Source organism: Podarcis liolepis, assembly GCF_965112155.1.
Source record: "Podarcis liolepis genome assembly, chromosome: Z".
In the NCBI taxonomy this organism is placed as follows: domain Eukaryota; kingdom Metazoa; phylum Chordata; class Lepidosauria; order Squamata; family Lacertidae; genus Podarcis; species Podarcis liolepis.
Window position 1 is genome coordinate 50,600,563 of NC_139570.1, and position 24,265 is coordinate 50,624,827.

The 24,265-nt window shown below is 49.2% G+C and overlaps 1 protein-coding gene across 1 annotated transcript in view; it reads left to right on the plus strand.

Moving 5' to 3' along the window:
- Positions 1-19,028: 19,028 nt before the first annotated feature.
- The window catches only part of ADGRD2 (adhesion G protein-coupled receptor D2), a 62,396-nt gene continuing 57,159 nt past the window's right edge, over positions 19,029-24,265 (plus strand). Inside the window, exons 1-5 of the mRNA XM_083484518.1 lie at positions 19,029-19,164; positions 19,849-19,923; positions 22,894-22,957; positions 23,931-24,152; positions 24,200-24,204. Coding sequence (XP_083340644.1) covers positions 19,852-19,923; positions 22,894-22,957; positions 23,931-24,152; positions 24,200-24,204 — 363 coding nt within the window. The 5' untranslated portion in view covers positions 19,029-19,164; positions 19,849-19,851. The remainder of the gene's footprint in view (positions 19,165-19,848; positions 19,924-22,893; positions 22,958-23,930; positions 24,153-24,199; positions 24,205-24,265) is intronic.

Genomic DNA, 24,265 nt, shown 5'->3' on the forward strand with positions numbered 1-24,265 from the left:
GTGGTTTAACCCACAGCGCCACCTGTGTCCCTCCCTTTGTGATATAGTTACCACCTAAGTATGGGCATTGGGGGGGGGGGGCTTGGCTAGCTGGAAAGCTAAATGGTGGCATACCTCTGTGTCTCCAATGGCCCCGGGACAAAATCTAAGCAGAGTGGATTTTATTGACATCCAAACAAAAAGTTTTATACAGCTTAAGCAAGGTGATGCTCCAAAAAGCAAATCTTCAGGAAGAAACAGAGTGAGTTCTGTCTGAGTCTTCAGAAGAGACCCCAGACACTGTCATGACCAAAGGCAATATGGAAGACCAAAGAGGCAGGAAAGTAGCTGCCATAATGGAGGAAGGCATAGACTCAGATGAGTATATTAACAAAATAAGGCAGCCCTGGCCTTGGACTGGGCCTTAGCTACGTTGGAGCAGAAATTTTACATGCTTTCTATCAGATATTTCTCAAACAGCAAGTGACGCACACAATCGTGCTCTAACCAACCAGTCTGAGATGCAGCTCTTACAAAGGATGACTGAAGATTTATCTATGAAACTGAAGGACCCTTCAGGCAGGGATAGGAGGAAAGGTTTGGTCTCTGAGGTCTACCGGAGAACCAGGAAGGGGGTGGGGGTGGAATGTGGTTCAGTTGATTATTGACTGGATACTCTCCCTGTTTTTAAACATACCACTCTCCCCCAATGACACAGAAAGAGCTCACCAGATTCCGTGAGGCATAACAGGAGAAGCCCTGAGAGATGTGGTAATTCGCTTTGAACACTATAGGCTCAAAGACTCAATTTTCAGAACCTAAAATATGGCGAAGATATCACTGAAATATTCCAGGGTATCAGCCTGGCCACACAAAGGGCAGTGGAGGGCTTTCTGCCCTTACACATTGGCAGAGGCGTATGAAGGCCAGGTGGTACCCGGTGGGTACCCCCCCACACCACATTGATTTTTTTATTATTTTTATTTTTTGCCTGCAAAAATGATTTTATGTTATTTCATATTTTATTACAAAGGAATGTGGATTATGGGCCTCTGATAACAAGGAGGCGACTTTGGGCAGATACTTAAATCTACAGGATGGATTGTGTTTTGGCTCCACTGAATTGAAATATCAGCCTTTACGACAGATGAAAACGGCCAAGTAAACAGTTATTTTCATGGAGGAGGGTCAAGATATTAACTGAAATGCATGAAAATTCAGATATAGCTATATAATCCCTAGTGTAGTAAGATAAGACCTTTGGAGCAGGCATTTAAAAAAAAAAAAGTTTTTTATGAACCGCCCTAGTAGGGCAGTAATTGTTCCTTTTTGACACCCCCCTGCATGATGGAACACGGGGCGGCCTGGCCCCCCCTTCCTTCGCCCCTGCACATTGGCACTAAAAGGAGTGGGCATAGCACATGGCTGCGGTTTCCCTTTTAAGCTGATAGTCCAGCACAAAGGCAGAACCTGGGCTGTGAGTGATGACCAGCAGACTGACCCCGTGCTCAAAGAGCTCAAAGACTCTCCCCAACTCACGCACACAAGAGCCTCCTCCCAGGCTGGACAACCAAAAGGGCTGAAAGCGATGACCAGGAGGAAGAGAATGCATGAATACAAGATCAGAACTCTGGCCGCATAAATACGGCAGTTTCCTATGTCCGCAGGTGTTCTGGGTTACAGCTCCCATGATGACCAACACTCCTTTGGTCAGAGTTGTAGCCATAACACCAGGCTGGCGACTCTTTAAGGTATACAGTCATACCTCGGGTTACAGCCACTTCAGGTTGCGTTTTTTCGGGTTGCAGACCGCCAAAACCCGGAAGTACCGGAATGGGTTACTTCTGGGTTTTGGCAGTCGCGCATGCGCAGAAGCGCCGAATCGCAACCCGTGCATGCGCAGAGGTGCAGACACAGGTTGCGAACACTGCGGGTTGCAAACGTGCATCCCGCACGGATCATGTTCTCAACCCGAGCGCCCACTGTATCAGGGAACAGTCTTTTCTACTTTTGCTGGAATATCAAAACCCAAGTATTTCACTATGCTACAGGAGACCCACAAGAATTTCATGCCTGCACATCTTTTAGCTGCATATCCATGAATATCCATTTTCACATCCTTAGAAAAGGAACTTAAAAAAAAATTCTTCATGTATTGGTGGGGGGAACATGTTTCTTAGTGACATCACTGAGTGGCAATCACCATCACGCAAACTACGTGTTACACTTCCAGGGACGTGGTCGCCTTTCCTCCCCACAGCTCAGACTCGATTTGAAATGCACATGGCCTTGAACCGTGTGGGGTTAGGGACTTCCAGATCAGGCCCCCAGCTCTGAAATCATTAACCTCTTCATTAACCCTCAAACTTCCTGTTCTTACGGGACTGAACTGGAGGGTGCTACTGCCATCTAGTGGTGAACCATCTCATCTTAAATGCATTTGATCAGGAAAGGGCATGAAATCAACCTGGGAGGCATGTACAGGTGAAACTCAAAAAATTAGAATATCATGGAAAAGTTCATTGATTTCTGTAATTCAACTTAAAAGGTGAAACTAATATATGAGATTGACTCGTGACATGCAAAGCGAGATGTGCTTCTACTTCTCAGAGGTCCAATCTTGCTCTATTTGCAATCCTTGTTTGGCTGATTTCCTTGAATATTCTAATTTTCTGAGATTGTTTGGGGTTTTCATCAGCTGTACGCCATGATCATCGCAATGATAACAAATCAAGGCTTGACCTATCTCGCTTGGCATTTCATGAGTCGATCTAATCTATTAGTTTCACCTTTCAAGTTGGATTACGGAAATAAATGAACTTTTCCACAATATTCTAATTTTTCGAGTTTCACCTGTATGCTCATACCTGATGATGTCAGGTGTGGGGGCAGGCAAAGGAACAGTTGCAAAGGAACAGTGGGGAGCCTTAAAATGTGCTTACTATTGAGCCTTGGGAAGTAGGGCTTGTACTAAGGGGTTTTTTTTAGGATTGGTGCCAAATGCAAGCCCCCTGGGGACTGGCTCAGCTCACAAGCAGGGGCTTCAGGGTCTGCTGGGCTCTTCCTGCACAGTATGGCTGGATCTCAAGCCCTGCTGAAAAGGAAAATTGGTCACCTGATTCCAATCGAGTGTTAAAACAATACAGCATTAAATATTAAAAGCTTCCCTAAACAGGGCTGCCTTCAGATGTCTTTTAAAGATAAGCTAGCTGCTTGTTTCCTTCACATCTGGAGGGAGGGCGTTCCACAGGGCGGAAACAACTTAGGGAAGTGCCTAGCAGGGAAGCAGCTGTCTGTTGCTCCACGCAACCTGGATATTTGCAGTGGAAAGTTAACATTACAAAGCACTACGAGCCTCCAGTGACTCCCTCCCAAAGGAAGCCAAATTGAGTGATGTGCTCCTGGATCTTCTCAGCAGCCAGAAAAATGGGGAGAGTGCCATCGTCGGCTTTCTTACCTGTTGGGAAAGTGGCAGAAATGCCTTCTTAGGGGCTGCCATCAGAGAAATGTGTGGTGTTGGGTTAGCCGATTTTACACCCTGGCCTTCTTTACAGCATGACGAATGGTGAAAGAGCCTGGCTTCAGTGGAAAGAAAGCTCTCAGAAGCCACTCTGAAGGGTTCCGCCCGTGGTTCCCAAGGCAGGTGGAAGTGTCGCTGGATCAAGTTTATCAATGAAACTCCCCAAGAGCCCTCAAGCACCTATCTTGAAAGACCTACACTGGCTCCCAGTATGTTTCTGATCACAATTCAAAGTGTTGGTGCTGACCTTTAAAGCCCTAAACATCCTCGGTCCAGTATACCTGAAGGAGCGTCTCCACCCCCATTGTTCTGCCCGGACACTGAGGTCCAGCTTTGGGGGCCTTCTGGTGGTTCCCTCGCTGCGAGAAGCAAAGCTACAGGGAGCCAGGCAGAGGGCCTTCTCTGGCTTAGTCAATCTGGCCACATGACTCGGAAGCTGCATGCTGGCTTCCTCGGCCAGTAAAGCAAGATGAGCGCCGCAACCCCAGAGTCGGCCACGACTGGACCTAATGGTCAGGGGTCCCTTTACCTTTAAGCCAAGCATAAACTACAGGGACATGAGAGTGGAGAGCGGAGTGGGAGGCAAGGCCTCAGAGAAGGATGAAGATGGGGGCCACTAGGGGCGCCTTGGAAGATGGTCGACAATACCATCTCTCCGGCTCACACGAGGTAATTAAGGGGCTCATGATGGTAGTAAATCAGCCTCCCAAATTCTTTCTGGTGGAAGGGAAGATGCAGCCTCGTCCGCAGTTGCCCATAAATCACCCCCGAGTTCAAAAGAAGGAGGGGGTGAGGGCACTGGACGGGAAGCCCTCGGGTGAGTTCGGATCTCCCGGACGCTGTTTCTGAGAGCGACTCTAGTTGCAGTGCTTAAGATAAAAAACTGGATATAAAAGTTATTGCACATGCTTCGAGCAAAGAAAAGGGTATGTCAGCTGCTAATTAAGCCTGCCACTGAGAAATTAAGAGTGATGGAATGGACTGGACAGAAGATAACATCAAAGAGTAACATCTATGCCGGAATGTTGAAACGGAACGGAAAGTGGGGAGGGGGGACTTTTTCTTCTTTTTATTACGATATTACCTAACAACCCCCCCCCGCCGCCGCCGCCGCCAGAAGAACCGCCATACGACTTATAACAAGTGAGATTGGAAAATAAACTGTGCGGAAATAAAAATATCAACTAAAGCATTTGTTTTTTGAAAGATCTGGAAAGAAAATAAAAGGCTCTCTTGTGACGCAGTTTTTAATCGGGATCCGTCATTATGAGACAGACTTCGTTGCGAGATTAATAGGCACAGGAGGAGGTGAGCCACTACTCTGTTATCATGTTTGTATTTTAAGTTCGACTTGGCAAATCTTTCCCTGGAAAACCTAATTTATGATGCAACCTGTCTGGGAAAATTAATGAGCAAATACCTAGATTTTATTTCATCGAAACTGAGAATGATGGCATCTGCCGCTCGAGGAGGACTTTTGGATCAGCGTGTGATAATTTATTGCAAACAAAAGGCTTACCAACTTTTTAAAAAAGGGAGAGCTATACAAAGTTCACACAGAAGCATAATATTGCTTACTTTAACTCGCCTGTGAAAACAACTCAGAGGCTATTAAGAAGAAAAAGGATAACAAGAAGATTGAAAGATGGGACTGGTGAACACTAAAAGCAGCAGAAATATGAGATGACTGGACCCTTACTGAACTCGAAGCATGGGAACCCCCAACAAAAATAGATAATTTGACAAAATATTTGGACTTTATGATACGTATTGGTATAATTTGGAATAATTAATGTGATATGATTGGGTTGTTAAATGGAAAACTTAATAAAAAATATTTTTTAAAAAGAGAAGGGTAAAGATGAGGATGAGCTTGTCCCGCTGGGCTGCTGCATTGTAGCTCCCGCCATCCCTGACTGTGGGGCTGATTTGTATCCCAACAACATCTGGAAGGGGCGTCACAGGTTCCCCATCCCTAGCGCAGAACCACAACCAGCTTTTGCGGATGTTGGTAGGATCTCCTTGGAACATCTCCCAGCACCAACACCTCTACCCATCTCCCCCAGTGCTTTGGCCCCATTCATAAATTCCCCTTATTATCATGCGGCGGGAGGGAATCAATACTATCCAGTAATTAAAACTTGAATCTTATTGTATTAGCCAGATACATTTATATGCAGAGAGTGGTGTTTGACCATGTTCCTCTTTGTTTACATCAAATTTCAAATTCAAATAATTCCATTTGAATTTTTTTGCGGGGGGTGGGGAGAAAAAAATTGCAGAAATCGTGAATTTGGATTTAAAGGCTGGTGGAACATTGTGTGGGCAATGTGACAAACTTTTGTGCATGAAAATCACCAAGGCTGTCAGGAGGAAGCAGGTGTGTCGTCCCCCGTCCCCCCCGTCCCCGAATTCTGTGGCCACTGAGCATGCTTAGTCCTCCTCACTGGGCTGTTCTGGGATTTCCACTCCCAGGATCTGTCCCCAATTTGTTTGTTTGTTTATACCGTTCTCCAATCCTTCAGTTTTTGCCAAGCAAGCCTGCTTCCTCCCTTTTACCTTTTTGGCAAAATAAGTGTCCACGCTTTTATAATGAATTTGCCAGGGTCCTGGGATGTGAAAGGTTTTGGAGGGTAGCTGGAAACTGTGACTCATCTTGCAGACATAATGGAACAGAGATGAGAACTCTGGAATTTTCAGACCGGCTGTCCGCGTTCCTTGGCTCCCTGCTGGCCACCATAAAGGTCTTTTCAGCAAGAGAGCGAGCGACTACCCACACGAAAGGGCAGAAGCTGCACTTTTCAGGGCTGCCAAATAGCACAAACCCCACCAACAGAGAGATGTCAAGAATCCACTGCTCTTTTACAACTGCAAACACTTCTGCGCTCTTATTTGGGATTTATCCAATGGATGGAGCTCTGGGGCCAAAACAGGCAACTAGAATTTCTTGTCCAACTTTGCAAAAATATAAATATATGCATTTTCTGCACCACTTATTCTACCTTGCTTGCTAGGAAAGAGACGCAAAACATAATGAAGTATTGAAGTGTCTCTGTGTCCCCCACCCCCAATTTCAAGCCCCCCCCCCCCGCTTCTGCAGTTTCCCTAGGTAGTATCCACATAGCTCTGTGCCCTTAACAGCCAGAACTTTGTTTTGTTTCAATATTCAGGAAGCTAAAGTTGTGCACTGATTCTGCCTAGAGCTACCATGCTTTGCTTATTCTCTCTCTCTCTTACATACACGCACACACACACTCACTTTAAATGGAGAATCTAACAGTGCCATCCCAACCCATTGCATTTTGGTGAATTATGTGCTATTTATATTTTATTTAAGAATTTTAAAACCACCCTTTATTCAGAGACTGCTCAAGTGGTGTGCAGGAACAGAAAATAAAACATAATACAGATTGTAAAGTGCTATTAAAATAATTTTTAAAGCCAAGAATGTAAAACTGCATAAATAAAAGTATTGTCTTTCCTACTTTAAAATGAAACTGCATTGCCAAGCTGTCCAACGTGGGCTAGCAGAATGCACCTGAGGTTTCCTGGGCACTTCTCCTTTAATTAGAAGCTTCCTCCAGTCACTTCTGACCCTGGAATTGCTTCCTTGAGAGCTGCTGGAGTTGTCAGTCTGTTTCCATATTTAACTCTCTCTCTCTCTCTGTGTGTGTGTGTGTCTGTGTGTGTGTGTCTGTGTGTGTCTCTGTGTGCCCATTTCTTAATTTCTCTTTCTTTTTGACAATAGTAAGATAGTGCTTCTTTCAAAAAAAAAAAGTCAGTAATTAGAGCCTACGTCACCATGGGGACCAGGAACTGGCTGATTAAGGGAAAATTCAGTAATACCATGTCCACATTGAGCAGGAAAGAATTAGGGGAGCAAACACTGCACGGAGGAAGCTTCTTACTAAAGTTGCAGGAGTTCTTTTCTAAATGAGATTTAAGGTAAAGGTAAAGGGACCCCTGACCATTAGGTCCAGTCGTGACCGACTGGGGTTGTGGCGCTCATCTCGCATTACTGGCCGAGGGAGCCGGCGTACAGCTTCCGGGTCATGTGGCCAGCATGACGAAGCCACTTCTGGCGAACCAGAGCAGTGCATGGAAACGCCGTTTACCCACAGCGCCACCCGCGTCCCTCATTCAAGTGTAGTCATATATTATTTCTGTAGCTTTCCAACAGTGCAGCCGCAGCTCTTGATTCCCCTCCCCCCAAGATAATAAGGGGAATTTATGGTGTTGGGAGGTGTTCCAAGGAGACATCCGCAAAAGCTGGTTGTGGTTCTGAGGTAGGGATGGGGAACCTGTGTCACCCCTTCCAGATGTTGTTGGGATACAAATCAGCCCCACAGTCAGGGATGGCAGGGGCTACAATGCAGCAGCCCAGCAGGACAAGCTCATCCTCATCTTTACCCTTATCTGAGGCCTTGCCTCCCACTTCACTCTCCACTCTCATGTCCCTGTAATTTTTTCTCAGCTTAAAGGTAAAGGGACAACTCTGGGGCTGCGGCACTCATCTCACTTTATTGGCCAAGGAAGCCGGCGTACAGCTTCTGGGTCATGTGGTCAGCATGACCAAGCCACTTCTGGCAAACCAGAGCAGTGCACGGAAACACCGTTTACCTTCCCGCTGGAGTGGTACCTATTTATCTACTTGCACTTTGACGTGCTTTTGAACTGCTAGGTTGGCAGGAGCAGGGACAGAGCAAGGGAAGCTCACCCCGTCATTGCGGGGATTCGAACCGCCGACCTTCTGATTGGCAAGCCCTAGGCTCCGTGGTTTAACCCACAGCGCCACCTATGTCCCATAAAGCCTCAAAGCAGTTGACAAATACTGTAATGCAAAACATACATTGAAGGTGTCAATAATATCAATTATTTGCGAGTGAGGAATGAAGCTAATGCAGCGCCTGTCAAAGTGCCGTTTCCACAGGATGAGGTAGTGGAGTGGCTGGGTGGGCATGTATGGAGTGGTGCAATCCTTCAAGTCCCAGGCTGGACCAGGTACCCTATCACAGGTAGTGCAAAAATTCTTAAGTGCTTCTCCTTTTTACTCAAAGCAGCCTGTGTGGTTTGGAGGGAGCAGGTATCTCTGCTGGGACAGAACATGCCATTATTATTATTATTATTATTATTATTATTATTATTATTATCCATTCTTTATAATCACACTTTCATCCAGGAACGTCGAATAACTTACAGAAAAACCATTCAGTCAAAAATCTAACAAAGCCATGCATCAAAACCACTCTCCTATTCATTATGCATAACAGTATATACCGTATTTTTTGCCCCATAGGACGCACCAAGTTTTTTGGGGGGGGAAATAAAGGGGAAAAAATATTTTCCCCCCAGGCGCTTGTGGGGCCAGCAGCGGGGAGAAGCGCTCTTCTCCCCGCTGCCCGCCTGCAGACCAGGTCCGGGGACAGTGGGAAGACACGCTGCGCCTCCCAGCTGTCCCCGGAGCTTGCGGGGCTGGCGGCGGGGAGAAGCACGCGTTTCCCCGCCGTCAGCCTCCAAACCACATCGGGAGACAGCAGGATAGCGGTGTTCCGCCTCCCTCTGTCCCCCGACCTTGTGGGGCTGGCGCTGGGGCTCTCCTGAAGCCTGGAGAGCGAGAGGGGTCGGTGCGCACTGACCCCTCTCGCTTTCCAGGCTTCAGCGAAAGCCTGCATTCGCCCCATAGGACGCACACACATTTCCCCTTCATTTTTGGAGGGGAAAAGTGCGTCCTATAGGGCGAAAAATACGGTACTTTTTCCCCTACACATTTATCCTAATTTATTTTTCCTTCCTCCCTCCCCTTTGACCCCCCCCCCCCATGTTCTCTCTTCAAATCTTTAACCCTGTGCACAGATTCTTCATTCTACTTTGGATGCTTGGGTTGGCTCCCCCCCCCCCCGTGCTATCCAATTCCTATAACTTGTCCGTTTTTTTATTTGAGTTTCTACTGAAATGAGACTGCATTTTACTGTTGTATTTTAATCTTGTTTTTAAGTTGTATTTTAATCAATTGTTTTTATTACCTGGTGTTAGCCGCCCTAAGCCTGGTCTTGGCTGGGGAGGGTGGAGTATAAATAAAATTATTATTATTATTATTATTATTATTATTAGTATCATCATTTATTCAAAATCTTTTGACATTTGGTTTCCCATGTATCTTCCGTCATTACCTGTTCAGATATATCAGATTGTATATATTCAAAAACATAGTCATTCCATTTTCCCATCGTCCATTTCTCCTTTTCTTTCCATCCTGATGCAATAACAAGCATACCAGCTAACCAGCTAATGGTCCTGATTCTGTTGTTTGCCACAGTCTTGTCTGATTCCTGTGGTGGTGGCCGTCCAGAGACCAGAATCAGAAACAGGCCTTACCTTCCTCTTATCCTGAATGTGCAAGTCCAGCTGCCTGTGGAACTCCTTGCCACAACTCCTATCAGCTCCAGCCAGCATTTCCAACCATCAGGGATGGTGGGATCTGTAGCCCAACAGAAAAGGGGTGGGTGCTTCTGACCTGGACCCTGTTATCCTCATCTGAGGCCCTTCTTTGTGTGTCCCCTCCATAAGAGGTCCAGAGGGTGGCAACATGAGAACAGGGCCTTCTCTGCGGTGGGTCCTCACTTGTGGGATTCTCTCTCCAGGGAGGACCACCTGCAGCCCTTGTGACACACCTGTAGGTGCCAGGCAAAAGCATTCCTCTTCTTCCAGGCCTTTGTCTAATTATACAATCCATGGCCTTTAAACTGTGCGTGTATGGGAGAGTTTATTGTTTGTTGCTGGTTACTATGTTATGTATTGGGATGCAGGTGGCACTGTGGGTTAAACCACAGAGCCTAGGACTTGCCAGTCAGAAGGTTGGCGGTTTGAATCCCCACAACGGGGTGAGCTCCCGTTGCTTGGTCCCTGCTCCTGCCGCCCTAGCAGTTCAAAAGCATGTCAAGTGCAAGTAGATCAATAGGTACCGCCCCTGCAGGAAGGTAAACGGCGTTTCCGTGCATTGCTCTGGTTCACCAGAAGCGGCTTAGTCATGCTGGCCACATGACCCGGAAGCTGTACGCCGGCTCCCTCGGCCAATAAAGCGAGATGAGCGCCGCAACCCCAGAGTCGGCCACGACTGGACTTAACAGTCAGGGGTCCCTTTACCTTTACTATGTTATGTATTTTTGTGTTTTTATATTGTAAACTGCCCTGTGATCTTCAAGTGAAGGGCAGTATAGCAATTTAGTAAATCATCATCACCACCATCTAATAATTTTTTCCAGTCTTATGTTCAGTTCCCCACCAGTTTCCTTAAAAACAAGAAGTCCTAACTGGAAAACCTTGAATATAGACTTATGTGAAATGTGGCTAATGCAAATATGGGACTTAGATCTAACAGTCAAATTAATGGATAAGATGCACAATCACAGAAGTAGCAAGCAAAACATTAAAAAAGGATGCTTCTCAAAAAAAGCGGTGGTTTTATTTTATTTCGTATGTTGTTGTTGCAAAGGACCTCCTGCAACATAGGGACAGCTGTAGACAGATATTTTATTTCATATTTGCTTTGGGTGGAACTTGTATTTTTTTCTGAATAGTCTTTGTAACTGTTCTTGTGGGAGAGGGCATTGATTTCCCTTTTGTTGTTACATTGTACAGTACCTGTGAAAGATAGTTAAAACAATAAGAAGCAGCTCTCATTAAACTCATCCATATTGAGGTATGGATACCATCGCCTCCCGACTGGAGAGGCTTGCTGATCTTCTGGCTAAGCCTAAACTTAATGCTCTCCTCTTAGGCAAAGATCATAAGACAACCCGGATGGTCGCCAGATTCTGCGCACAGATTTGCAGGCACAGACCATTCCCTGGAACAAATTGTTAGGAAAACAGTTGAAGTGAGCCTCCACGGTGATAGGGCCAATCTGTATGGTATCTCAAATTTTAAATTTTAGGTTCTCACGTGTCTATGCGTTTAACTTAACTTTAATTCTTAAGCTGTTTGCTGTATACTGTTTCAAATGCATGTCTTATCCTTGTGAAAGCTTTCTCAGGTGTGCCTTGCGAGCTGGTCTATGACCGTAACAAACAAACAAACAAAGTCATCCATATTTTCAGTGTGAATTTCTTCTAATATAGATCGTATGCAGCTTTGCCTGTGTGCTTATTTTCCCCTAATACAATGCATTTCTGTATGTTACTTACGCATTTTTTGCTGCACATTACTTGGCTGGGGAAATACACTGCAAGATTTGGAAGAGCTGCAAATTTCATAGGGCGGCTCTGTTTGGGTCTTCATGTTGTTTCAGAGAGTGCAGATTGAGGGAGGTTTGGCTTCAAGTGTGCGCTGTATCAGATCTCCCCTGCTCCTAGCCATGCTGAGCAGCAGAACCTGGACATCTTCAGGCTCCCCTGAAGGAAATGGGTGTGTGTGTGTGTGTGATGGACTTTTGCTCACTTCCTCTCCTTTCCAAAAGCATTTCTAGGCTACTTGCGCTTGTCAGAGAAGATGGCAGCAGAGGACAATGCTCTGCCCAGCCTCTCTTCCTGCCCCCACCCACCCAGAAGCCTCTCTGCAGAATCAACAGCTGGCGTCTTGCTGTGTGGATGCACAATGGAGCCAGTCCCCACCAGACAATGTACCTGTCATGAGAAAACATAAAACTGGCAATTAATGGGAGGGCCTCCGAGCTGCGCTTTTCAGGCTGGACAATGAGGAGGGTCTGCAAAGGGAAGATTAAGCCTGATGCATCCATAGCAGCTTGTTATATGATGGGTCCCCAGCGCGGTTTGTTTTTGCAAAAATAAAACTCTCAATGAAACCTCGTGCTTGGAGAGAGAGAGAAAGAACCAAGCCTTCAGAAGAAGCGCCATGCTGGAAAACAGTATAATCTGTCCCCACTGCAGCAAGTGGCAGGGAACTGTGTCCAGCTACACAATGCTCTGATACATAGATCACTACTGGGAAAACCATAGCTTGAACTATACAGACCTTTGCTGGCAAGGTGATGTCTCTGCTTTTAACCCATATGGGAGATAACCCAGGGGCTGCTGGCTGAGAGCAGCAGTGCAGTCCAGGTAAAGCAGGAAGCAGCAAAAAGGGAAGATGGATACCTGACTTGCCCTTTAAGCAAGTCTGGATAGGCCACACGCACTTACTAGTCACATGCAAAGGAAGGATGCTCCTGCCAGGTGTAACAGGAAGTTCAACCGGCTGGATCAACATCCCCTGCATGTCCACTCTAGCAAAACAGGTAATGCTGTACTTGACATCCCACACCTGTTATGATCAGCTTGCAGTTCTGGGGCCAGAGGTGCCTGATGGAGCTGGATGGGCTGAGCCCCGCGGCCTCCCATTCTTTCCCTCTGCTGTAACGGCTGCACTCAGGTGACAGCTCTGAGGGAGAGGAGGTCTGAGCTTTGGCCCAAGATGTCTGCAGGGCGCAGGTTGCAGAAGGGCCGCAGCAGGACAGGACCCAGGGGACGGCTTCCTTTCTGTCTCTCTGTCTCTCTGTCCCAACATAAATGAGGGATATTGTTTTAAGGATGTGGGTGGTGCTGTGGGTTAAACCACAGAGCCTAGGGCTTGCCGATCAGAAGGTCGGCGGTTCGAATCCCCACCACGGGGTGAGCTCCTATTGCTCGGTCCCTGCTCCTGCCAACCTAGCAGTTCGAAAGCATGTCAAAGTGCATGTAGATAAATAGGTACCCCTCCGGCGGGAAGGTAAACGGTGTTTCCGTGCGCTGCTCTGGCTCGCCAGAAGTGGCTTAGTCATGCTGGCCACATGACCCGGAAGCTGTATGCTGGCTCCCTCGGCCAATAAAGCGAGATGAGCGCCGCAACCCCAGAGTCACCCACAACTGGACCTAACGGTCAGGGGTCCCTTTACCTTTACCCTAAGGTTACCAGATGTCCCCGTTTCCCGGGGACAGTCCCCGGATTTACAGATCAGTCCTCATGCAAAATCCATTGAAGTTGAAAAGTGTCCCTGAATTCATTGAAAAAAAATCTGATAACCTTACTGTAAGGCTACTTCTTGGAAGCCCACTTTGGGCTGCCCATCCATGCACTGCAGAGCCTCTTGTGAGGCACACCAGCCTCACCCTCCCTCCCTGATGAGCTCTGGGCACCAGGTTGCATCCATGGAGCAGGAATTCAAAGAGCAAACAGGGACCTGAGTGACAACCGCTGCGGATTGGCTGGCCCAGACAGCGGTTGCCAAGGGTTCAGAGACCAGTCAACTGTCGGAGGAGCCAAAGGCATCTGATTGGTGGCAGCTTTAGACTCTCAATGAGCCCAATCCGCCAGGACTCAGGAAGGCAGGAGGTGAACGTATGGGAAAACAAGAGCAATAATAACTCTTTGTAAGGCCAACCTGCTGACTAACTCAACAAGAATCCTTTAGTCACCTATTTTTCAAAAGATTAAGGTGGAAATCATAGGCACCAACTCCTAGGGGCCCAGATCTCTTTGCTCACCCCCCATCAGATTCGAGGAGGGCTCCCCTACTGCCGGAAAGCACCAGGGACATGGCTGCCACTTGGCACTTACTCACATATTTGACAGCTCTCCTCCCCCTCTTTCCTATCACAGCTCCGCTCTTGATATTTTAGAGGCGGCAGAGGAGGCACCAGAGGTCCTCTTCATTTCGGTTAGGTCTGCCTGACGTAGAGTTCAAAGTCTCTCTGTATCCTTCCATGACTGTGGTGCAAAAGATTCAGCTTCTCTCCCCCAGGCACCGCAGTCCTCCTGCAAAACCGCTTCCGCACATCAACTTAATAACACACAGACACTGGAAACATAACACACTTATTGTTAGGTCCTCAGAATGTCTTTAATTCCAAAAATATTTGAATGCCCCCCCCCCTTTTTGCTGTATTTTGCTTGCTTATTTATTACATTAATAAAAAGGAAAAGGGACCCCTGACTGTTAGGTCCAGTCGTGGCTGACTCTGGGGTTGCGGCGCTCATCTCGCTTTATTGGCCAAGGGAGCTTCTGGGTCGTGTGGCCAGCATGACTATGCCATTTCTGGCGAACCAGAGCAGCGCACGGAAACGCCGTTTACCTTCCTGCCGGAGTGGTACCTATTTATCTACTTGCACTTTGATGTGCTTTCAAACTGCTAAGTTGGCAGGAGCAGGGACCAAGCAACGGGAGCTCACCCCGTTGTGGGGATTCGAACTGCTGACCTTCCGATCGGCAAGCCCTAGTCTCTGTGGTTCAACCCACAGCGCCACCCGCGTCCCGGTTACATTAATATACCACCTTTATCTTCCAAGGATCTCATGCTTCTTCTCCTCCCCATTTCATCCTCACAACAAGTAGGTTAGGCTGAGAGATAGTGAGTGGCCTCTCTGGCTGGGGCCCCGTCATCCTAGAATGGGGAACAATGGGCCCAGTGGAACTGTGTGTCTGGCTTTTGGCTGATGCTGGAAGCTGGAACAACAAAAGACTGTCTCTTGCTCTGGGCTGGACCCAAAGCTGTGACTTAGAAACCTAACTGGAGAATTAGGTTGGGGAATTAACGTGGCAAGCCCCTCCACCCTATACAATAGATTTCCCCAGAGCAGCCAGATGTTTCTCTGCAGCCTCCAAAGCCGCTGTCCACCCTCGCGATGCGATTCAGGTGGAATTGTTTCCTCATGAAACCATCCGCTAGTCATCTGCAATGACTAAGGAAGGCAGCGTCGCAGGTTCCCTCCCCCGCCTTTCTTTCAGAGATTTATTGCTGCGCTGGAGGGGGCAATGGGATCCGGAGGCCCAGAAGGACAAAGGCAGTTGCCCACCAGTCTGAGGGGCAGCACAAACATCCCATCCTTCGGGAGGAGTCTCACTCAAATGGGGCATTGCTCAAAGGGGAACGTCTCCCTCAAAAGGGGAAGAATGTGGTTTGCCCATGGGTTGGGGGGGGGGGGGAGAAGACACAGCGCCAGCCACCCATCTTTTTCTGAGCTGGCTGCTATTGAGCGGATGGCAAGGGAAACAACTGTGGGAAAGACAGCAACGGAGGAGCCGGGAAATTCTTGGCATTGGCCTTAAGGCATTCAGAAGTGTGTGTGTGTGTGTGAGAGAGAGAGAGAGAGAGAGAGAGAGACCATGTTTATCAGATCTCTCGCTTGAATCTGAAACTCTCGAGGGACCCTTTTTTCACACTTTTTAAACATTTTGAATGGATCACTTGTTTAAAATCTCACCACTTTTGTTTATATGGCATTGAAACGCTTTTACTACTGGGCTATGGCAAGAAGTATTGTCTGCAAATCCAACCTTTTGGCTTTCTTTCTTCTTCTTCTTCTTCTTCTTCTTCTTCTTCTTCTTCTTCTTCTTCTTCTTCTTCTGGGTGAGGAGAGTGGAGGTAGGTTGGGGAAAAGTTCCCCAAAACTTTAGAAATACTTCCCCAGTGTATATTCTTGCTTTCTCCCAGTGTCCACTGCTACTTAACAGGGACACCAAAGCTGGCATTTCCAAAGCAAGACTCGGCCCCAGGCAGGATCCTGCAAAGGTTTTTCAATGCAAACTGTTACAGGCCACCCCAATCTACAAGTGATGAGAGAATCCAGGGGTTCCAAGTGCTTGCGCAGGTTTTGTTTCCCCAGAATGAAGGTCAGTGGAGACTGTGGTGTCTTTAGAACATATGGTTTTATTTACACATCTATGCAACCTGAGCATAAGATGGAGGGGCTCGCAGAATTAACCGATCTTCCTTCTCCGTTATGTATGAGCACCAATCAGACAACTGCAAAATGAAAGACAGTAATCAAAGCTTCGGATCCAGCCCAGAGCAAGCATGTCTCTAGGTCTCCAGCTTCCATCCTGCTTCTAGCCCAGCTCACTTACATACAACTCTGGCTGTTGTTCTAGGTCATGGGGGTGGATTAAAGTGTGGGAATGTTCAGGGATGCAGGAGAGGATATATTGTCTGATTATAGCCTTTCCAACTTGTGTTAACAAGTTCACAATTTAGCAGAGTAACATTCCCCTTTTTAAAAACTCAACGGATGTGTTTGCTCAGGCTCGCTAAAGCCTCTAAAATAAGTTACCTGGTATTTTCCCCTTATTCCCTCCTAAAAGATAAGACACGACATAGTCTTCTATAAAAGTATAAAAAGGTTTACTCACGCATCATTCTGTTCACAATCGGATCCCAGAAGGCAGACTTGCGGTAGCTTAGAAAAGTAACCTATACCTGGAAACTATCTCATAAGAAGACTGTTCTCTCTTGGCTGGAAGTCAAGACGGCATTGTTGGCTAAGCAGATGTTGCTTCTTCGATGCATGTAGTCAAAAGAGAGAGAGATGGCTGCCCTGCCCTGTGCTTTTGTCATTACCTGCACAGGTGAAGAAGAAGAAGAGTTTGGATTTGATATCCGGCTTTCTCACTCCCCTTCAGAGTCGCAAAGCGGCTAACATTCTCCTTTCCCTTCCTCCCCCACAACAAACACTCTGTGAGGTGAGTGGGGCTGAGAGACTTCAGAGAAGTGTGACTAACCCAAGGTCACGCAGCAGCTGCATGTGGAGGAGCGTAGACGCAAACCCGGTTCCCCACATTATGAGTCTACCGCTCTTACCCACCTCTAGTCACATGCAGAGGAAGTCTGTCCCAGCCCAGAAGGAAACAGGAAGTTTACCTGCTGGCTGGACAAACATTCCGCCCCATGTGTAAACACGTTCACTCTAGGAATGTTGTACTTGACTGCTCTTGCGTTTCAAATCCCACAGAAAGGTCCGCCCATAAGCCTGGAGGACACCAGCACCTAGTTGTAGCTCTTGCAACTTTGCCCATCCTCCTGCGATGCTGATGAGGATACTTAAGCAGCCAGCCAAGGTCACAGTCTCACAAATGAACTTGTCTGACTAGTCTAGCAACCTCCGCCATTAGACCTCAACCCTTCACTGAGCACAGGACCCTAAGAATCGGAAGGGACTCAGGGCATCAACCAGACTGCCCCCCACCAACCCACAACATCCCTCTGGAACTGGTACCTTTGGCTGATGATGGGATGGCTTGGCACTGCTACTCGAATGCAAAAGACTCTAAACTGGAGCCTTTGCCAAAGGGCTTGGCCCACATCCTGCACCTGGAAGTTATGCCTGGAAAGGAAGGGGGATTCAGAGCACCACGCCCTCCTCTCCTGTAAGCCAGCCAGCTGCTCAGAATCTTTCTCTTGGAAAAGTGGTGCTGGTCTATGAACAACCTCCTCCTCCTCCTCTATGTCCCTGGTCTTCCCTTCTTGATCCTTTGTTTTGGCTGGAAGGATTTCTTCTTCTGACACAGGTTTATGACTGCTGACCCTGGTCCTTCATGCTTTGTCAACTTCCGGATTAGCAGGACCTAAGCATACAGGCCTATGAGCCCTCTCTGTTAGACAATGAAACAGACGACCCCCAAAGGGGGTGGACTTTCATTCATTGGAGGTTTTTTTAACGAGGTTTGGGTGGACATCTGCATGGGGGTAGCCAGGATTTTTGTGGGGAGGCAGGACTTTTGATAGGGCCGCAGGTAGCGTTGTGGGTTAAACCACAGAGCCTAGGACTTGCCGATCAGAAGGTCGGCGGTTCGAATCCCCACAATGACGGGTTGCGCTCCCATTGCTCGGTCCCTGCTCCTGCCAACCTAGCAGTTCAAAGGAACCTCAAAGTGCAAGTAGATAAATAGGGACCGCTCCACTTAGTTCTGCTGGCCACATGACCCGGAAGCTGTCTGCGGACAAACATTGGCTCCCTCGGCCTAAAGAGCGAGATGAGCATACAACCCCAGAATCGTCCGTGACTGGACCTAACGGTCAGGGGTCCCTTTACCATTTAGTACTTTTGTTGGGTGGGGGCGTAATTGGTCAGTTAGTTAAGCATTTCTATTGCTTTAGAAGAGTTTGGATTTGATATCCGGCTTTATCACTACCAGAAGGAGTCTCAAAGCGGCTCACATTCTCCTTTCCCTTCCTCCCCCACAACAAACACTCTGTGGGGTGAGTGGGGCTGAGAGACTTCAGAGAAGTGTGACTGGCCCAAGGTCACCCAGCAGCTGCATGTGGAGGAGCAGAGACACGAACCCGGTTCCCCAGATTACGAGACTACCGCTCTTAACCACTAGACCACACTGGCTTTACTTGCTCTAGAAGGGGGGTAACTGCCCCCCCCTCTATGCCCATGGCCACCTGTCAGGGATTCTTTAGCTGAGATTCCTGCATTGCAGGGAGTTGGTCTAGATGACCCCTAGGGTCCCTCCCAACCTCACAATTCTAAGGTTCTCTGAAATCTCTCGTAAGCCCCTTTCATGGCTCTTTAAAAATGTGGGGAGAATTTTTAGGGCTTTTATTCTTCAAAACATCGCCGAGGTGGGGCCTGAGAACGGGCTGTCCTTCCATCTCCCCCCCCCCCCGACTTTGGGTGAATCATACTCCCCCTCCCGGGCTTGGGCCCTTTCCCAGAGAGAAGGAGGGTGAGGCTTTTGTGCCCTGGCTGGGCGGGGCTCTGCCGGCCCCCTTTGGGCAAAGTGCCTGAGGAGGGGGCGGCGGCGGCGGCGGTGTAGAGAGCAGAGCTGGCCTCTCTGGACGCGCCTCTGCTAAAGCGGTTTGCATCCCGGGCGCTTCCCCGCTTTCAGGACCTTCTCTGCTCAACAGCGCAGCGCGCTGAGCGGCACCGACCATGAGGGTGGCAGAGGCGCCTCCCCGCTCCCAGGTGGACAGGTGAGTCGGGGATGGGGCGCTTGGGAATATAGCGCCCCGGCTATATTCCCATGCGCCCCCACGGAGTCCGCTGTGCTTCGACGGGCGGGCGCTGTCAGGGTTTAAGCAGAGGTTCTGCGTGTTCGGAAGAGCCGAGGGGCGGCCGCCCGCTTTAAAGGCCCTTCCGACGGCCCCCTTTGCGCAGCGCCGGGCACACGGTCCTCAAAGCAGTCGTCGACCGTGGCGAGTGAGGAAGGATAACGCATCACCCACCTCCCGGGGCGCTGGAGTTGTGGGGAGCTGTGGGATTCCAGAGCCCCTGGAAAGATGGACAGGAGACGCTTGGGCGGAATCACGCTTCTGTTCAAGGGCCAGCGGCTGCCCTCCTCTCCCCGCGAGGCGCCAACCTCTGCCTAGGAAGAGTGAAGCAGCCCAGGTGGCTCAGAAAAGCGAGCCAAACCACATTTAGAGAGGGCCGCGGGGGGTGCGCGCGCGCGATCTTCAAAAAAGCTCTGCTGGCAGGTTCTCCTGGACACACAGCCATCTTCCAGAGAGCTCTCTGGTGCATTTGGGTCGCCTCTTGCGTTCTGAGACCTGGGTCCACCGAGATAGCACCCCCTCCCCCCTCCCTGGAGCCCAGGTGCTTCTCCCCTTCTGTACAGCCTCGGGGTGCCCTGAGTTAAGGGTTTTCTCTCCTTCACGCAGAGAATGAAATCTGGCAAGCTCGTCGGCATGGTCTGCAGACTCTCGGCGCCTGGCTCTCTGCTTCTCGGACTGCTGGTAAATTTGCTGGAGGTGGTCGCGGAGGGGGGGGCAGGCAGACGGCGATCCTTCTGCCCAATGGCTGGGTGGCGGCACCGGTCTCCCGTTCAAGACTCCCGTGGGGCACGGACTGGGCCAATTCGTGAAGTGGTGGGCTGTCAGGGGTAACTTGCCACGGTGGCCCTTCACAGCTGGAGGCAGCAAGGCTTCTGAATTTGAGTTGCTGGAAACTGCAGGGAGAGAGAGTGCTCTCTTCCGCTCCGGTCCTGCTTGCAGGCTTCCCGCAACAAGAGGCACTGGGTTGGTCACTGTGAGAACAGGACGCTGGTCTAGATAGTCCTCCTTTGGCCTCTCCTCATGCCCTGATGTGGGGCGTGGGTGGCGCTGTGGGTTAAACCACAGAGCCTAGGACTTGCCGATCAGAAGGTCGGCGGTTCGAATCCCCGCGACAGGGTGAGCTCCCGTTACTCAGTCCCTGCTCCTGCCAACCTAGCAGTTCGAAAGCACGTCAAAGGGCAAGTAGATAAATAGGTACCACTCCGGCGGGAAGGTAAATGGCGTTTCCGTGCACTGCTCTGGTTCGCCAGAAGTGGCTTAGTCCTGCTGGCCACATGACCCGGAAGCTGTACACCGGCTCCCTCGGCCAGTAAAGCGAGATGAGCACCGCAACCCCAGAGTCGGCCACGACTGGACCTAATGGCCAGGGGTCCCTTTACCTTTACCATGCTCTGAGGTGGAGGTTTGGAGGACGGGTAACAACCAAGACAAAGCTTGTCTGCCTTAAAGGTCAACAAACGTTTGCCATCTGCCTCCATAGATTCCAGTCTGCAAACGCTGCAGTTAAGTCATTTCAGGTCTTACTGAGTGGGCTGAGGAGGGGTCTTTTAAGGTGGTTATGTGTATTACCTTACTTGCTTCAAAAAATATTGTTATTACATTTCTATCCCACCTTTTTTCTCCATGAACCCAAGGGGGGTGTCCATGGCCCTCCCCTTCCTTGTTGAATCCTCACAGCAACCCTTTGAGGTAGGCTAGGCTGAGAAGCAGCGACTGGCCCAATGTTCCTCAGTGGGTCTGCCCTACTTTCCAAAAGCGCTTTGCTGCCCTTACTCCCTGCCGTCATGTCCCCCCTGTTCCTCCAAGGAGCTCAAGGCTCTCATCCACAAAGCACCCCTGCCAGGTAGGCTAGGCTGCTGAGAGGCAGAGGCTGCCCCCCCCCAGGGGAGCTTCATGGGGGAGCAGGGATTTGAAGCCTGGCCTCCCAGCTCCTTGTCCGACCTGCTAACTGGCTCTCGGAGCCCCTCCTGGCCCCTCTGCGGAGTGGGGCCCTGGCCCTGGATGCTGACCCACAGAAGCTGGTGTCCTAATAAATTTGCCCATTAAAAAAGTTGCAGCAAGGGACTGTTTTTGCCACGGCAGATAAAGCCATAAATCTTTTGGTGGTTTGTCAACCTGTGTCCCCAAGTGCTGTTCCGCCCTGCGGATTGGAGAGCCCTGGCTCTGTCCTGTTCACACAAGCACTTGGCCGAGTGAGGCACTTGCAGGATGTCCCGGGCTCAGTTTCCAGAATCCTACAAGTCTAGAAGGCGGCGGGCAAAGTTGTAACTTGGAGGAACAATCGGAAACTCTTGTGGAACCTTAAAGGCCAAGAAATGTATTGCTGCGACTCCAACTCACTCTACCAGGTGCCTGAATTGAAATCTTAGTTGGGGGAAGCGGTATGGTGGGAGCAGAATGGCAAGGAGATGCAATAATTAGTCAGCGACAATTAAGGCTTAAAGGTAAAGGTAAAGGGACCCCTGACCATTGGGTCCAGTCGCGGACGACTCTGGGGTTGCGCGCTCATCTCGCTCTATAAGCCGAGGGAGTCGGCGTTTGTCTGCAGACAGCTTCCAGGTATGTGGCCAGGACTAAGCGACTTCTGGCGAACCAGAGCAGCTCATGGAAACGCCATTTACCTTCCCACCGGAGCGGTACCTATTTATCTACAGTGGTACCTCAGGTTACATACGCTTCAGGTTACATACGCTTCAGGTTACAGACTCCGCTGTACCTCAGGTTAAGAACTTTGCTTCAGGATGAGAACAGAAACCGTGTTCCGGCGGCATGGCAGCAGCAGGAGGCCCCATTAGCTAAAGTGGTGCTTCAGGTTAAGAACAGTTTCAGGTTAAGAACAGACCTCCAGAATGACTTAAGTACTTAACACGAGGTACCACTGTACTTGCACTTTGACGTGCTTTCGAACTGCTAGGTTGGCAGGAGCTGGGACAGAGCAACAGGAGCTCACCCGTCACAGGGATTCAAACCACCGACCTTCTGATCGGCAAGTCCTAGGCTCTGTGGTTTAGACTACAGCGCCACCCACGTTCCTTAAATATATTTTAAGGCTTAAATATATGTTAAACTGGCACAGCTTTAACCTTTTACAGTAGCAGGTTGGTGATAATTGACCTAGAAGCCTCTGGAGGACACTTTGCTCAGAGGCACTTCCTTCAAAGCATTTCCTTCAGCACTTTTATTGGCCATATTGATGAGGGCTAATCTCCTGCCCATCCCAAATAAGGCAGTGCACTGTAATGGTTAGATTCTTGTACTATGACCTGGGAGACCAAGGTCTGAATCCCCCCCCCTCCACTCAGCCATGAAGCTCACTTGGGGACCTTGGGCCAGTCCCTGCCTCTCAGTCTATCCTGCCTCACAAGGTTGTTGTGGAGATGAGCTGAGGAGTGTTGGATAGTATACATTACCTTGAGCTCCTTGGAGGAAAAAGTGGTAAAAACATGCAGTAAGTAAGTAAGTGAAGGAAGGAAGGAAGGAAGGAATTGCCACTGCTATTCTCCCATTACTTTGCCATGCAGATTGCTGGCTGATGACTGGGAGGATGGAGGAAAGTCTCCACCAATGTCTCTTTTGCAAGGGGGAGGGGATGGTACTGGTCTTACTGGGAGAGGCCTGCTCCCAAACACAGCAGCTGAGTTTCCTTCACAGGTTGGCCTTCTCCCGAGAAGCACACTGGCGTTCGCCATACCGGCTGAAAACCGCACAGCAAGGGGTGAGTATCCCGAGTTGTGCTTCTCTGTGTTTATTTGCAGAGGTCGGCATCCAAGTTCCTCATTGGGCAAGGCAATCTGAGCCCAGGGCACCAATTCTGGCCCAACTTTACAGGGGCTGTATTGTTTTTTCCTTGATTTGTTGGCCACTCTGGAAGCTTTTTCAGCTGAACAGCAGGGTAAAAGCACTTTGGATGAAATGAATGATAAAATGATGCCAGCCAAGGGACTTCTTGGCAGAGGATGTTGAATTCACCATAGGGGGATGCTTATCCCAGTGTTACGGCTAAAATCTGGGTGCGGGGTTACTCTGCCACCCAGCTCATCGGACTAAGTCCGTGGGTCCCTGCGGAAGAAAAATGAGCTCAGCCGGACGCAGGAGCAAACTGCAGAAGATCCAAGTTTATTGCGCAACAGGTTCAAGGCGAGATTGAACCCCGAAGAAGGGGTGACATGAACTTTTGAAATTTCCCTCCATGTCCCAGAATACAGTGCAAAATACATCCCAGTTACATCACGAATACATTAAGGAAAGGTTGGGTTACACAGATTACATCATGAATACATTAAGGAGAGGTTGGGTTACACTGGATTAACATATGGAGGAGGGAGGGGGGAATATGCAGAGCTGGAGATATGCGCAGATAAGCACATCCTGAGAAGACAATGGTCCATGTACGCATAGTCTGTCACCTGGCATTGCCCGAGGAAAGGTTTGGCAGAGTGATTTTGACAGGATTACTTGAGAGATTATGGAGGACAGGGGAGGGGTGATGGAGTCCTAGAGAAATTGAGCAAATATATTGTAGTGAAGAAGATATGCCCCCCCCTTCCGTAACACCCAGAATCATAGAACTCCCTTCCATCCCAGAATCATAGAATCAGAAGGGACCTGGAGGGTCATCTAGTCCAACCCCTGCAATGCAGGAATCACAGCAGCTACTTTATCTTTCCCTCCATGTGGTTCCCCTGCAGATCCTGGCTCCGTCCCCCAGATCATTGAGATGCTGGGAGACGTGTATGAATACGTGCCCATCCTCCAGGACTGGTGGCATGCAGACGGGTACTGCCAGCAGCGCTTCGCTCGGCTGCCATCTGAGCTGGCGTCTCTTGGGGAGAAGCTGCAGTCCTACCAAGTCCAGAGCGCAGTCTGGCTGGATGACCGGGAGGTGTTCCTGCAGAAGCCGAAGCAGAGGCGTGAGTAGAGATATGCTGCCCTATTAAACCTAAGATAAGCCTGCTAGGTCAGGTAATGGCCCACCTGGTCCAGCAACCAGCTCTCACAGTACCATGTGCACCTAGGCGCCTGT